Source organism: Pocillopora damicornis, chromosome 14 (genome assembly GCF_964200805.1).
Source record: "Pocillopora damicornis chromosome 14, jaPocDami1.2, whole genome shotgun sequence".
NCBI lineage: Eukaryota > Metazoa > Cnidaria > Anthozoa > Scleractinia > Pocilloporidae > Pocillopora > Pocillopora damicornis.
This window is the reverse complement of record NC_142683.1, coordinates 14,591,624-14,606,778: the sequence shown is the minus strand read 5'-3', so window position 1 is coordinate 14,606,778 and position 15,155 is coordinate 14,591,624. Positions and strand designations below refer to the sequence as shown.

General features: G+C 38.3%; 1 protein-coding gene across 1 annotated transcript; it reads left to right on the top strand.

The window, feature by feature from the left end:
• The first annotated feature begins 1 nt into the window (after position 1).
• Positions 2-14,956, top strand: LOC113669668 (puromycin-sensitive aminopeptidase). Its single transcript, XM_027185750.2, has 24 exons — positions 2-337; positions 1,143-1,224; positions 1,357-1,556; positions 2,946-3,053; positions 3,424-3,621; positions 4,204-4,300; positions 4,860-4,893; positions 5,727-5,797; positions 5,876-5,910; positions 6,642-6,650; positions 7,153-7,304; positions 7,666-7,678; positions 8,207-8,311; positions 9,147-9,207; positions 9,375-9,484; positions 10,030-10,093; positions 10,671-10,804; positions 11,210-11,344; positions 11,940-12,159; positions 12,419-12,726; positions 13,101-13,153; positions 13,246-13,345; positions 13,756-13,803; positions 14,390-14,956. Exons 1-24 carry the CDS (start codon positions 83-85, stop codon positions 14,525-14,527), a joined length of 2,730 nt encoding a protein of 909 aa, XP_027041551.2. The 5' UTR covers positions 2-82; the 3' UTR covers positions 14,528-14,956.
• The last annotated feature ends 199 nt before the right edge of the window (positions 14,957-15,155 follow it).

Here is a 15,155-nt window from a genome sequence, read left to right as displayed (position 1 = left end):
TATTGCTTCGCATGAACCGTGGGGTTATTCGGAAAATGTCCGTGTGGTCTTCGTAAAGTTCTTGAAAGCACATGACACTTTTATGAGGAGTCTTCCGCTTTCGTTATTTCTTTTGCAACGAATTTTAAGGCCTCAGAACTCCGTTTACCTGGTTAAGAACTCTTTCTCTGTGTGTGTGTCAAATTCGTTGTTTAAAAGTGTAGCAGTCTCCACAATGAAGGAAAAGAAACCTTTTGAACGACTTCCAACGAGCGTGCTTCCAAAGAACTACAAACTGACATTAACACCCAATCTCACTGAATTTACCTTCGCTGGGGAAGAAGTTATCGATGTGGAGGTAAGAAAATCGTGGTTAAATTTGTTTAAAAAGTAATAATGATTCACGAAGCTGCTCTCCGAGTGGCAATTGCGATCGGTCATTCATAAATGCGGGAGTTTCAGTGTTGCATTTAATGTGAATTTTTACGAGGAAATTCATGTTAGAAGCGCTCGCGATCTCCTTGTTCCCATACGGGTAAGCACACAGTTACAACCCATACAATTTTGGATTTTTATTCAATTTTTGTGGAATTTGTTAAGAAAATAGGAAGACTGCCTTAAAATGCATTTTTGACAGGGTTTAATAGAAATATGTTGGCCCTCCTCCGCTCCTGTCCCAAAATGAATGTGTAATAGATTTTTAGCGGTTCTAAGATTATAAGAACGTTATGTTTTTGACAAAATGTTTCTCGAAAGTCATGTATCCTTTATTCACGTTTCTGGACGCCACAGCAAAAGCGACTGAACTGTTGAGAGGCCGGAATCAAATAGGAAGGTTGGGGGAGGGGAGAGAGGGTGGGTGATTCGGGCGATCATATGTTTAGCCTTTTACAACCTAATATCAGTATGTATATTCTCCATACTGTTCTCAAGACATTTCCTAAGGTGGTACAAGGAGAATTTGTTTAACAATCAAGAGCTCCTTTTAATTAGTTGGAGATCATTTCCTTTATTCTCAGGGTTTATAGGGGACATTAATAGTTTTGCAGATGAGATCAGGAAGAGTAAATGATTATTTCTTTGATGGAAATATGTACAACACCAGTAGGAATAAATTGCTGTTGGTTTTCAGAGCTATGATGCTGTTCTAATATTCATTATAGGTTCAACAGACTACAGACAAAGTGACTATGAACTGTTTGGACATTGTTGTTAAGTCTGCTAATTTCTCAGCTGGTGGATCAAGTAAGTTCATGCCTCAATTTTGTCCATCCCAAATTTTGATGCCATCTGTGATCTATTACTGAACCGATGGATTGCAATGCAGAATCTATTTCTTAAGGTGATAACTTTTTCAATATTCTCATGTACTGGTAGCTGTCGACTCTTCTGAAATCACTTACAGTAAAGAGGATGAAACAACTACTATCAGCTTCCCCTCATCTCTCCCCTTGGGAAATGGTCAGCTATTCTTGGACTTCACAGGAGAATTAAATGATAAAATGAAAGGATTTTACAGAAGTAAATATACAGGAACAGATGGAAGTGAGAAGTATTGTGCAGTCACTCAATTTGAGGTTTGTGTGTTGTAATCTTATTTTTATAACTGTATTGCATTAGCTCAAAGTCCAGAAAATAATGAAGACAAGATCAAGATGGCACTTTAATATTCAGAAACTTCAACTTAAAGCTCAACCCAAATACACGTATGGAAAACTGGTCATGCAACTTTGTGTACAAGAAAACCCAAATGGAAAGATTTAGCTTCCCAGTATAGTACCATTTAGACCAAAAATTGAGTTCTTCTAAAATTTATTTCAATTTGCAACAATGAATCTTCATATAAACCAAATCAATGTTGGATTTGATGTAAATCGGGGAATTCAGTGAAAGCTAGTTACTGGTCTATAAGACCTGTCACTGCTATTTACTTAACCTGCAATCTGGTTCACGTGTTCAGAATTTGCCTTGTTGTATAGCAGCCTATTACACCACTGGCTGCTGGTTATGGGAAAAAGTCTTTGAAACCTCTATGTAAATACTCCAATTAGAGCTAGGGACATTGCTGGTTCAGAGAGAGTAGGGGCATTTTATTATTTATAGTTATAAAATGGCTGCTAGTTAGAGTAGGAAGTTTAGGTGCTGTAGAAAAAAAGAAGAAATAAACCAGCCATCATGCATTTTTGCAGGCTAATGGAACATCCTAAGGATTGCTTTTTCTAACAGAATGAAAGAATGAAACTTATTAAATATAATAAATGTTTCTCCCAGATTCAACTGTAGACCTCTGAGCCTTTAACCCTTTACACCCTGAGATCATTTTGCATCTTCTCCATACATACTACATTCTCCTCTAATGATAACTTCTCATGGTACTTACAAGGAGAATTTGTCTAACAATCAATAGGGTCTTAAGTTGGTGATCATTTCCTTTTTTCTTGTGATGGTAATGTCTCATTCAGGGGTGATACTGCAGAGAAATTGGATGCTAGTCACTCTTAAAGGCTTAAAGGGTGAACTGCTAACCCCACTGTGAAGTCCTGTGTGAATGCAAATTTGGCTCCCTATTTTTGAGAATTTTGACCTGTATTGAGATTTAGGGGCCAGGTTATTTTTCATTACCAGTGCCAGAGATCAGACTGTTACTCTTTAACTTTTGATGTCCTGAGTTTGTATGTAGGCACACAATATGTCAATTGTGTGACACACTCAGAATGTCACGCAGGTGGTGAAGGGGTTAATACTTACTAACAGAAGTTTTTAGTTGGTTACATTGTATGTGAACCTCCGATACTGGTTGCCAAATTGCAACCAGAGTTGATATCAAAGGTCTTGAAATGTTTTGCATTTTGCTGCAGCGATCAAACCAGTTGCACCTCAGGACACTGAACTTACCTTTGGATAATTTAAAGAACCCTCTAGGAAACTATATTCTAGTACTAACTGTCTCAACTTGTCTTTTCCAGCCAACAGATGCCCGACGAGCTTTTCCTTGTTGGGATGAACCAGCTCACAAAGCCACTTTTGACATCACTTTGGTGGTGCCAAAAGACAGGGTTGCTCTATCCAACATGGTAATTGTTGTGACTCCATGCTGTTGTGAAATTATTCACCCTAGATAATTAATAATTAAAGTATTTATTAATGAGTGACTTGTTGTCCTAGTTGTTGTTGTGCTGGAATTTGGATCAAGAAGTTTGGGGTTGAGTAAAGAGCTGGAATACAAGTGGCTGTGTTCATAGGAGGGAGGTGCTCTCCTTTCCTAGTTCTTCACTCCACACACATGCCATGAATTTGTTTTAGAGATTTGCTAACCCCTAAAGTCACATGAAAGACCATCTTGAAGACAGAATTTCTCCGCTTCCCATGACGGGTGCAGAAATTTGTAACTGTGACCCTTGTATTGTTTGTTAATTTTATTGTAATTATTATTCCACACCACAGAATGTTGTGGAAGAAAAAGATGCAGAAGATGCCTCTCTTAAACTGGTGACATATGCCAGAACACCAGTCATGTCTACATACCTTGTGGCTTTTGTTGTTGGCGAGTTTGATTACGTGGAAGGAAAAGATTCTGATGGTGTTTTAATCAGAGTTTATACTCCAAAGGGAAAAACCATTCAGGGACAGTTTGCTTTAGAGGTTAGTTGATAGCTTTCCTCTGTGGGAGATATTGTGAGGAAAATGTTATTTTTGATTTACAGTTTTCTTTACACATTTATTATTCCACTATGAGGCCATATTACAGAATGAGGATACTGGAAAGAGCAAAGGAAAGTGGAGCAACAAAAAAGCCTCAGTGAAAGATCCAAAGTTTGATTTGATTTTTTTCCTTTTTTTAGGCCTATATTTTTGAGCAAGAAAATGGTTTTATTTGTGTTGTTTTTGTCTTTTGCCCATGCCTTCTGTAATGGATTCAAGGCCATTCAAGGAAGTATTTTGAAAACTAGAAGCCATTGAATACTAGACTTTGGAATAATAGTGAAATAGTAACCCCCTTATTCCATGATTAAACCTATATAACATTTGGACAGTTGACTCATTGCTCATTTTTTCTTCTCAATGTTCCATCAGAACATTTCTCTTTTTGTTATCTTTCTTTATTTGTTCACATATTTGGTTTCTTTTTTTGCTCACTTTTATCGTAGCTTCTTATTTTCACTTACAGATTATAAATAATAATTATAGCTCTTTTGATGAATTATTTGGTTGTAAATTTTACAGGTTGCCCAAAAGACACTACCATTTTATAAAGAGTACTTTGAAATCAGCTATCCTTTGCCCAAAATGGACCTGATTGCCATTCCTGATTTTGCAGCAGGTTAGAGGCATCATTATTAATGGACAATACACTCCTCAAGTCTCTCATTTTTCTTGCCTGAGTAAGCTTTTGAACCAGATGCTACTGTAACAGTAAGTTGACAGTATCAACTGGAAACTTCATTCTTAGTCTTCAAAACTTTCAAGATTGGTGGATTGAGGATCAAGGATTGAGAATGGAGAATGGAGGATGTAGGGGTGATATGGAAGAGTTAAGATGTGGCGTGCATATCTCAAAACTGCATTGCCTCTGATTTTCAAGAAGTGAATGAAAATTATCTTGAAATGTCTGTGGCTTATGTCCTTCCACTCCAAGTAGAACTTAAGTCTGTGAAAACTGTCAAAAATCTTCTTCCTTAAATTTGTAGTTTTCACCACAATAGATGCGTTCCGTTGTCGTTTTTGCTTATACCAGTGTGTACCCAACCCTAACCTGCATTGGCATTTTTTTTCTTGTGAAATGTTAAGTTTATATTTTAATTTGACTTCTGTTACTGACATAAATGATTTTTCAGCTTCCTTCTTTTAAATATTGCTGTGATTGATCTCTTTTATTGTAGGAGCTATGGAAAACTGGGGTCTGGTGACTTACAGGTTAGTTCTCATAAATGGTGGGAGATGCAGTTCAGTTGTCTAATCTTCAGCATATTAGACTCTGAGTTGAAAGTTCTGAGTTTGAGTTTCTGGCTAAGGCATCTCTGCAAAATACTTTATCCTTGCAGTGCCATTTTCTTCCAAGGAGTATGAACCCTTTAACTCCCAAGATCTGATTGCTAATTCTCCTTTCTAGCTGCCACACATTTCTTTTAAAATGAGGAACAAAAATTTAGATTAAGATTACAACTTCTACCCGATAAGTTTGAGTATTCTTATTTCCTGTTTACAGGATAATGCAGTTAATTAGAAGTTAGTCACTTTTGGGAATTAAAGGGTTTATTGGTACCAGAAGGCTGGCAAAAAAAAAATCCGATGAAAGAAAATTTGAAGTGCTTGTCAGCTAACATGTGAACAATATGCGAGGTATAACAGGGTAATCTAGTATTATCAGCTGAGTTGATATTGTAAAGAGTTTCAAAGCTGCTTTTTCAAGCATTAGCCCTTTGTCAAAGCAAATGACAAAGGGCTAATGCTCTGATGAAGGGCTAATGCTAAGAACTTCAGCTTTGAAACTCTTTACAGTGGCCAATCTAAGTTATTAACTCAGTTGATGATACTAAATTACCCTGTTATACTCTCTCACCAATGCAACACCACAGTTTCTTTAGAAACTTGCCCCCTTTGTTTTTTTATCAATATGCTGGGTGGTTTATCCTCAACCTACCAGTTACAACAAGTGATATAAAGCAGTTGTCTACAATAAGATTGAACCATAACCAACTGTGCTTCCATAACTTGTCCTCATCATTTTTTTTTTAATCCTTTCCTAGGGAAACAGCTCTTCTTGTTGATCCAGAAAACTCATCATCTGCTGCCAAACAGTGGGTTGGACTAGTTGTTGGTGAGTTATTTTGAGAGATTCTTAATTAATAAATTGTTAAAAAAAAATTAATTTGATTTTGGTTTCTTTATTTCAAAGGTCATGAAATAGCTCATCAGTGGTTTGGAAATCTGGTAAGTGTTAAACAGTTACCTGACAGTTTGGGATCAATATCAGTATCTGGGCAACTGCCCACCTACCCCTCCCCTAACCCAGCATTAACCCTAAGTTGTTATCAATTGACTGTTGTTGAGTTAGGGGAGGGGTAGGTGGGCAGTTGCCCAGATACTGATATTGATCCACAGTTTGTATAGTAATGCTGATAGACAGTCTCTTTTGCATTATTAATGTTTTTTGACCATTTATTCTAAAAGACAAGAGAACTTCCAGACTTGAGCTTCTTTATGTATATAATATTTATATTATATATTTTTTACAGTTAATGCTCTTATAAGTTTGTGGGAGCAATAGTAATTTTTTAGGATTTTTGGGGGCTTTTGAATGTCAAAATTTTGATCTTATGATATCCATCTTTCTTGAATACTGAGTACAGAGTATTTGGAAAACCTACAGTTACTGTAGTAGCCAGCTAATCTTACCATTCTCCCTGAATTTTGGTTGGAAGAGGCAATCTTAATTGGAGGGGAGGGAGCAGGGGGTGGGGACAGAAGAGCGGGTGCAGAAGGGTGTGTGCAGAAGGGTGTGTGCAGAAGGAGGGGGCAGGGGGGAGGGCTGGGTAGGAGGTAATAAGTGAGAGGTAGAAATCTTATTTAGGCTTTTTGCATTAGCTGCATGTTGGTGAAAATGATGTTTGTGTTTATAATCTGTTTTTCTTTTTCTTTCTTTTTTTTTTTTTTTTTTTCAGATAACCATGGTATGCTCATTTTTATTGATGAAATGCTGTGACTATTTTTCTTTCAAGGATAAATGGTTGTTCTCTTCAATTTCTTTGTAAATTACATTGTTTTACGTTTAACAGTTAAAGTAACTTTTATTGGGAGACAGACTGGCCTGATGGTCAGTGCACTGGACTGCAGGTCAAGAGGTCTGGGTACAAGACCTGGCTAAGTCAATGTGTTGTGTTCTCTGGCAAAACATTTTACTCTCACAGTGCCTCTTCCCCCCCCCCCCCCCCCAGGAGTTTATATGAGTATTTGTGAATTGTCAGGGAAGCCTGATGAAATAGTGGAGGAGGGGTAAACCTTGTGATGGACTGGCATCCCATCCAGGGGGAAGTAGTAATACTCTTAGTCACTTCATCTTAAGGAAGTCAGGAAACCAGGCCACTTGGCTTGTGTTGAGACTTTTCACCTAATTTTATTGATGCCTTTTAACTTCAGATTTTTCACTCTCTTTCTCTTTCTTTTTGCTTGTAGGAATGGTGGACACATTTATGGCTCAATGAGGGATTTGCATCATGGATTGAATACTTGTGTGTGGATCACTGTTTTCCTGAATGGGACATCTGGACACAGTTTGTTACATCTGAATTCTCACGAGCTATGGAACTGGATGCTCTTGCCAACAGGTAGAGTTTCCTCTTAAAATGATTGCTTGTTCACACAGTTGCATGCTCACACAGTTGCTTTAAACCAATGAGTTTCTAAGCATTTCCCTTTCCTTACCTGGTTTTTCTCTAACCTTTTCATTCCCCAGATCTCTCTTACTGTCTGCAATACAATTCTTACGATGTTAGTTCACAGAATTTGGTTTTGGATCAACTCATAATCTCCTGATTGATTTTTTAAATTCTCATTATTTATCAGCTTGATATTGTATTGATATTGTAAGGAGAAATTCTGTCTTGGTCACTGGTGGGATGAGATTAATATATTGTACATAGAGTAATGAGTTCCTTTTCTTTCTCTCTCATATCCACACTTTTCAAGTCACCCAATTGAGGTTAGTACAAGTTAGTGTACGTAGATATTTATCTAAGGAATGTGTGCATGAACAATTTTTATTCACAAGTTGCAATGCAGTAAAAAAAACCCAACAAGTGAATGCAGCAAAAGAGTGAGTTTTTTGATGCGTTGCAGCTAAAGAATAAAAATTGTTCAAACACTTTCCATGGTATGATGCATTTATTTTGTTCATAGCAAGATTTATACTGTGAAGTAGGAAGTGAACTTCCAAAAATACATCGTTTGTCCAATCAGAGCCATGAATGATAGTACCTCACAGTGTAAATCTCAGTATGTATGAAATAACTGTATTTATTGCATAAATGCACATGCAGCTGGTTACTAGTCATGCATTTCTTAAGATCTGATTCATCATTTTTCACATTACAATGTAGATGCTGTGGATACATTTACTTGAAAATCAGTCTAGAGATGTCAGTGTTGCATCTTGATGACACTTTTCATGTGTAGCAATTGTGTACCTGTTTTAGTTTGCCCAGTTTTTAAATTCTTCTTCATTATTCAGGTCCCTGTGGGTCATCCAGGTGAGATCGATGAGATATTTGATGCCATTTCATACAGCAAAGGAGCTGCTGTCATTAGGATGCTGCATGACTATGTAGGAGAAAAGGTATGTTCCAACAATAGACTTACTCTGGCTCCTCATGCCTCTTCCTAATCTTATTCAAGAGTTCTGCAGGTTATGTCCCGTTGATTTTTAGCCTTTAACCCTAAAGAGTGACCAGCATCCAGGGCGTGAAATTGCGCCTAATACAGGCGCCAATGCGACTAAATTTTTCACTTTGGCGACCAAATCCTGAAAGTTAGTCGCCAATTTGGCGACTACAACGTTTCATCATAACCTTACCAAGAGATATAGTAAATTAAATAAATTTGCAAAGATAAATCCGCGGCAAACTTCCTCGTTAAGTTTGTTTCCAAAACGTAGCACATGCATCTCGATCGATAACTAGACGCCATCTTGGATTTAGATGAGCCTGAACGTTGTATATCATCCATCCTAGTGTCCACTTTGTAGCACGTTAAAGATCTTTTCCCTAACTTAATTTTAGAGGGTCTATCTAGAACGCTGACAGCGTAAAGAAAGATTTTGTTTGTCTTTGAAAATGGCGACCAATTTTTTTTTCAATTGGCTACCACTTTGAAGAATTTAGGAGCCAAGTGGCTATCAGAAAAAAAAGTTAATTTCACGCCCTGGCATCTATCTTTATCCTACACTATCAACTCCAAATCATAAACACCAGCCTAAAAAGCTCTTGATTGTTAAACAAATTCTCCCTCTCAGAACCTTAAGAAAAGTATAGAGGACTGTATGGAGAATATGCGTACTGATGTTAGGGTGTAAAGGGTTAACACTTAAGGGACTGGATCATGCTTTTACATGCTGTACTGTCACATGCTTTTTGTACGTGATTTTCCATTTGATGCTTTATCTTTTGTTTTAGGCTTTCAGAGAAGGACTTGCCTATCATCTGGACAAATTTAAGTACAGCAATGCCTCAACTGGTAACTATGTTTTGCATATTTTTTTTGTTTACAATTTTTTTTCAGTTCAAATTTGCTAACTGAGATCCCGAATTTCATCCCAGACATTGGAAAAATAATGATCTGGTGTAGATTATATTCTGTCATTTGGGATTGTTAGTGAGATTGTTTGAATAAATCTCTTTCAGAGGACCTCTGGGCCAGTCTGTCTCGCGCCAGTTCGAAGCCTGTAGCTGACGTCATGGAAACATGGACTAAACAAATGGGATATCCTGTGTTGTCTGTTACCGCTGAACAGGTGTGTGCGTGTGTGTATGAATATTCTGCACTCGATCTCTTTTCTGGAAGAGGATTTCCACCAGTTATTCGAGAGTGGTGAAATGCTCCTCATTTTAGAGAGTCAGTGACACCTGTCCGGTAATGAAAACTTTGGTTATAACTCAAGTGTACCTTGGATAGCACACTATCGGTAGTTTTTCATGAAAACTTTGGACGCATGTCAACATTACGGAATGCGCTGTCGGAGTACTAATGCGGGCTGCAAACTCTGGCCTCTTTCGTTAGCTTGTCTTCTTTACCTGTCTTAGCTCTACAACTCTCAGGAGTGGTCAGAAATGAATTTGTTCTTTATGATATGAATACGTTTTTAGGTAGAAAGGTTTGGAAAAATAGAAAAATATCAACAAGGGGATATTGTGTGATTAAACGCAAGATTTCTGGAGCTGAAATTTTAAGAAATGTCGGTTAATAGGTAGAGCAGAAATTGTTTTTAGATCTTGGAAAGATCTTGGGAAGGAAATGGTAAAGGAATGTTATCAGCTTGCTGTGTTTTTCGTTTTTCAGAAAGGAGATTCAAGAGAGGTTACTATCACTCAGGACAAGTTCTTTGCCGATGGAGTTAGTCAAGGTATGGAGTTTGAAATAGCAATTTACGGTTTGTAACTGCTCGGACCGGATTATTTTGCAACAGATTGTTTTGGGACTCGAGGCAAGCGTTCATTATACAGCTATGCCGTTATGTAATCACCAATGCCAATCAGAAGTGAAGAAAATTTAGGATGAGCTTAGGAAACTCAAAGTAAATGCAGATCAACGATCTAACGCGCAGGAAACGCGAGTGACCTACATGTAGTCAATCACAGTTTGTAATGAAATTAATTTTAGTTTAACCTGCGGATTGAAAATCAAGTAAAGCAATGGTCCTCGCAGGTGAGATGCAATTTAGCAATCGTAGAAAAGAAGAAGTTGACATTTGAATGCGTAAAAAAGGGGTGTAACTTCTTTCAACCAGCCAAAGAATGCAATGAAGAGAAACCGATGCAACTATGAATTGCATTCAATTCTTAACGTAAACTCATTTAACGCTCATTTGAAAACTGTTCCAAAGTTTCATGCTTGGATTTCTTGATTTGATTCTTTACCACTAACCTGCTGTGAAGTTGTCTATGAGAGATAAATTTTTTCTTTAAATTTGTTCACTGCAGGGTCTTACCACTGGCAAGTACCTGTAAGTATATCATCCAGTGCAAACCCTCGTAAAAGTGTAGCAAGTACTCTGTTGGATCAGAAGTCCTGTACTCTGACAGTCAGTGGTGTCAAGTCAGATGAATGGGTCAAGGTATGCTCTATAACAACATCTTGATGCCAACACAGGCTACCCAAGCTGTATTTTATTGCTAATTGGAAAATTTTTAAAAGCTCTTCTTTCCCATGAAGGAATCTGATCACAATTTTTAATGAAATAGTTTGACAATAGTGTCCAACTAGTGTCCGGGAGACAACTCTGGGTTCAAATCCCGTTGAAGTCTAAAAGTTTTATTGGTCTTTTTGCGACTGATTAAATTACAGTCCACCTGGAGGATCATTTCCTTGCCTCAATCCCCGTTTCTTTGACTTATACCCTCAATTCCTGCCATTTGCGATGCCCAACCAGATTGAGTTTCAGATGAAAAAATTGTTGGCGAGATAGGCCACTTCTTCAGTTCTTATAAATTAATCTGTTTTTATTTCTTCTGCTGTTTAGTTAAATCCAGGCCAAGTTGGTTTCTACCGAGTACAGTACTCGTCCGACATGTTGGAACTTCTCCTGCCGGCCATAAAGGACAACAGTCTTCCACCAAGGGACAGATTAGGACTGGAGAATGATCTGTTTGCGTTGGTATGTACATGAGTACTGTGAGATAGCTATGGAATGAGGATGGTGAAATTAGAAGTGTTGTGATCCAGAAATCGCACAATGTTGACCTCCGCCTCTTAAAATTGTATGGAATAATTTACTCTAACTGCGTTTTGAGATTCTAAGGGTTACCAAGCCTTTCCAAAATAGCCTTAAGCATGCTTATGTCAGATTAAGCGACTTTCCCATTTAGCTCTACTTTCACCATACGTCCTTACAATCTTGTGAATTTTATGATAAACGAATTCTCAGAGCAGCAAAGATGCAATGAGTGTTATTGACGAAAGTCAGAGCAATCGCAACAGCCAATCGGATGAAAGGAAAGTATCACAAGCAGCCAATGAGAACGCAAAGTAAAAACAAACAAACCGCCTAAAGCGCGGGAAAACGCCAGTGACCAGATCGCGATTGGTTTTATTTTTGAATGTGATTGGTTGAGAGGATGGTTCGAGATTTCTGTACCAATCACATGGCAAAGTAAACAAAACCAAGTCAATGCGACGCTCATCGAAAACTGCTCAAATGTGACTCAAGATTTTGTACTAACCCCTTTAATGTTTACTTTTGTTCTCTGCAGTGTCGTGCTGGCCTTGTGCCCGGACCTGATGTACTGAAAGTGGTCGAGGCATTTAGCAACGAGACAAATTACACTGTATGGAATGACTTGATTTCCAACTTGAGCCATGTCGGAGCAATTCTCCAGTACTCAGACTGTTACCCTAGCTTTCAGGCGTTTTGTACCAAACTTTATGAACCAATCGGCACCAAACTTGGTTGGAATCCAATCGAAGGAGAGAGTAAGTCTGTTTTTTCCCCTTTTTTTGTTATTTTCGTAAATACTTTTCTTTTTTCAGGGTGCCAATGGATCCGATCAAACAACGCGCTCGCTGATGCGTCGATGAAAGTGTTGGTGACGTTTTGGTAGTGTGTCAGTGGTCCACGCTTTCTTTTGATTCATTTTTTTTTTTGTTTTATTCTTAACCCTGAAACACAACCATTAGCTTGAAAGAATGAAACTAAGCAGTATCATTCATTAAGCTTGTTATTCAATTTCAGGTCACCTTGATGCCCTCCTCAGAGGTTTGATTATTGGACGTTTGGGTAAATACGGTCACCCAGCCACTGTCGCCGAGGCGCAGAAGAGATTTGAAGCACACTGCAAAGGTGAATCCACAATCCCAGCGGATTTAAGATCAGCGGTGTACAGCACAGTTCTTAAGCATGGTGATGGTAGCACCCTAGAGTCTGTGATGCAACTTTTGAAAGAAGCCGATCTGCACGAAGAGAAAGTCCGATTGATGAGATGCATGGGAGCTGTATCACAACCTGATCTGATCAAGAAAGTGTGCGACTTCTCCTTGTCGGTACGTTTTATTAAACTGTGTATAAATTTTTTTTTTCACCGTCAAGGCAGTGTGGAAACCATGTATGGTATCTGACTACATGCTTTAACCCTTTAAACCCTAAGAGTGACTAGGATCTAAATTCTCCCAACAATATCACCCCTGAATCACACATTAAGGTCATGAGAATAAAGGAAATGATCACCAACTAAAAGAAGCTTTTGATCAGTAAACAAAATCTCCTTGTCAGCACCTTAGGAAATGTATAAAGAACAGTATGGAGAATATGCAGACTGATGTTAGGGTGGAAAGGGTTAAGAGTTGTATGTGTCTTTGAAAATCGTTATACGGCACATTACCCAATAACATACCTTCTTTTTTTTCTTTTTTTTCAGGATCAAGTTCGGTCTCAAGACACAGTGTTTGTGATTGCTGGCATCTGTGGAAGGTAGCGGTTCTTTCCTATTTTTTATTATTTGTCATCATGGTTTGTGAAGATTGAAAACGTTCGTTAATTTTTTTTCTTTCGCTAATGTGTAGTGTGAAAGGGCGTGAAATGGCCTGGAAATTTGTGCAAGAGAACTGGGACGAGCTGTACAATCGCTACGAAGGAGGTTTCCTGCTTTCTCGCCTGATCAAGGTTGGATAACATCTCTTATTTCCTAGAGCACGTTTAGATAAAGTATTTTAAAACCAAAACGTAAGGAATCACAAAGACCAATAATAATAAAGGAAAAACGTTTTAGGAGACGGATAGAACATAATGTTAACTCATACTAACTGCCCGAAGTTCGGAAAAACGCGAGTGACCATGGTGCGATTTTAGTAGTGGATCTACGAAAGGTTAGCGCCAGTTTTCCTAACAAGTGTTCGTAGCATAGTAGAACAAAACCAAGGCAGTTATTAAACTGAAATTTCTCAAAAGTAAGAAGATTATATTTAACACGCTGGTTACGTTTGGTTTTGTAGTGGGATGACTTCTGCCCGGGGAAAAGTCGGCTTTATAACGAGTTCATATATTTGCTTATTCTTTTTTCGTTTTTATTGCAGTGCACTACAGATATGTTTGTCACTGAAGAGGCCGCCAAAGAAGTCGAGGTGAGCTACTCATTCACTCAGTTATTTGAGCAAATTTTCTAAACTCTATTTTTTCTATGATTTGTCGTATAGATTCTTTTCCTTTTGCATTCATATCCAGCAGACATAACGCCGCAACGAAATAGAATTTTAAAAAAATGCGAAAAAAAGAAAGAGAAGAAGAAGAAAAAAATAAAAACTACGGCATTGTTCATATCATATTTTTTGCTAGGTCAACATACCCTGTTTATGCGCTTGCTCACTGATGTAATGGAGAAGGCGAAACGAGGCCAAGCTCCTTACTATTCTCCTTTCTTTCTCCCTCGCGGAAAGGAGGCTGAACTAAGCTTTTTCAATGTTATTGTTATGTTTTGGCTGTATTATTAGATCCAGTTATTCGCATGTTAAGGATATAACCAAACTTATTTTGCCATTGATTTTTTGATCTTCAAAGTTATCTGCTGTGGTGTAAAATATTTTAACTGTTTCCCAGTGTGAACGGAAAACTTAAGTTGGCGTTAAAAAAAAGAATGAAAACGCCGTTGTCAAATTTCGCTGGCGTAGTGAGAGGCCGAGGATTTCCCTTTTATCGTATTATTTTTTTTAGGAATTCTTCGCCAATCGTTCAGTTCCAGCTGCAGAGAGGACCATTCAGCAGTCCTTGGAGAACATACGGCTCAACTGCGCGTGGCTTGGACGCGAATCAGAGAAGATCAGCGCATGGCTCAAGGAAAAAAGATACTAGATGCACGTGACCCCGCGTCAAACAAACCGATGTTCATTCTTAGCACAGACTTTTAGTAGAAAGAGAATCAGTTCAAAAGACGAAAAGTCCTCGCCCAGGATGATTACTTTGTGCTAAAAAGCCTGCATACAGATGTGTCCTCTCCGTTGTCTTTTGTCACGCGCAGAAAGGCAGCGGTCATTATTTATCACCTGGGAGGGGTCGGAGGAAATTTAGTCATATCACGTTAGAATTAGGCTCCCATCCCGTTCCCCCTTTGGGGGGGGGGGGAGTTATGTTAACCCCACCCCCTTAAAAAAAAGGAAAAAAATCCTTCGAACTATTATGTATCCCTAAGCGATAGAATTGAAGAGAAGAGAGAAGCTCTGCACACTTGCTTGAGTGAATTTTAGACGTTAAGCTTATAAATAAATTCAAACTTTCCCGCGAGATGTTTTTTCCCTGATTCTAGTCTACTTGTTCTTCAAGAATGCAGTGGAAACTCACCTGTGGTTAGATAGTCTCCTTCGCAACTATTCTCTTGGATTCCTTGCAGATGTTCCCCAAAAGAAGCAGATAAGGCTTTACGTGACATTGTGACTTCCTAAGGAAGATAAGGAGCTTAGTTCTGTCATTGACGACGCCTTTA

Bases quoted from the DNA above. Each gene is read 5' to 3' on its own strand.
- LOC113669668 (XM_027185750.2), top strand. From the start codon at position 83: ATGAGGAGTCTTCCGCTTTCGTTATTTCTTTTGCAACGAATTTTAAGG. The intron at 338-1,142 runs GTAAGAAAATCG...TATTCATTATAG, and splicing joins AAGAAGTTATCGATGTGGAG to GTTCAACAGACTACAGACAA. The intron at 13,804-14,389 runs GTGAGCTACTCA...TATTTTTTTTAG, and splicing joins AGGCCGCCAAAGAAGTCGAG to GAATTCTTCGCCAATCGTTC.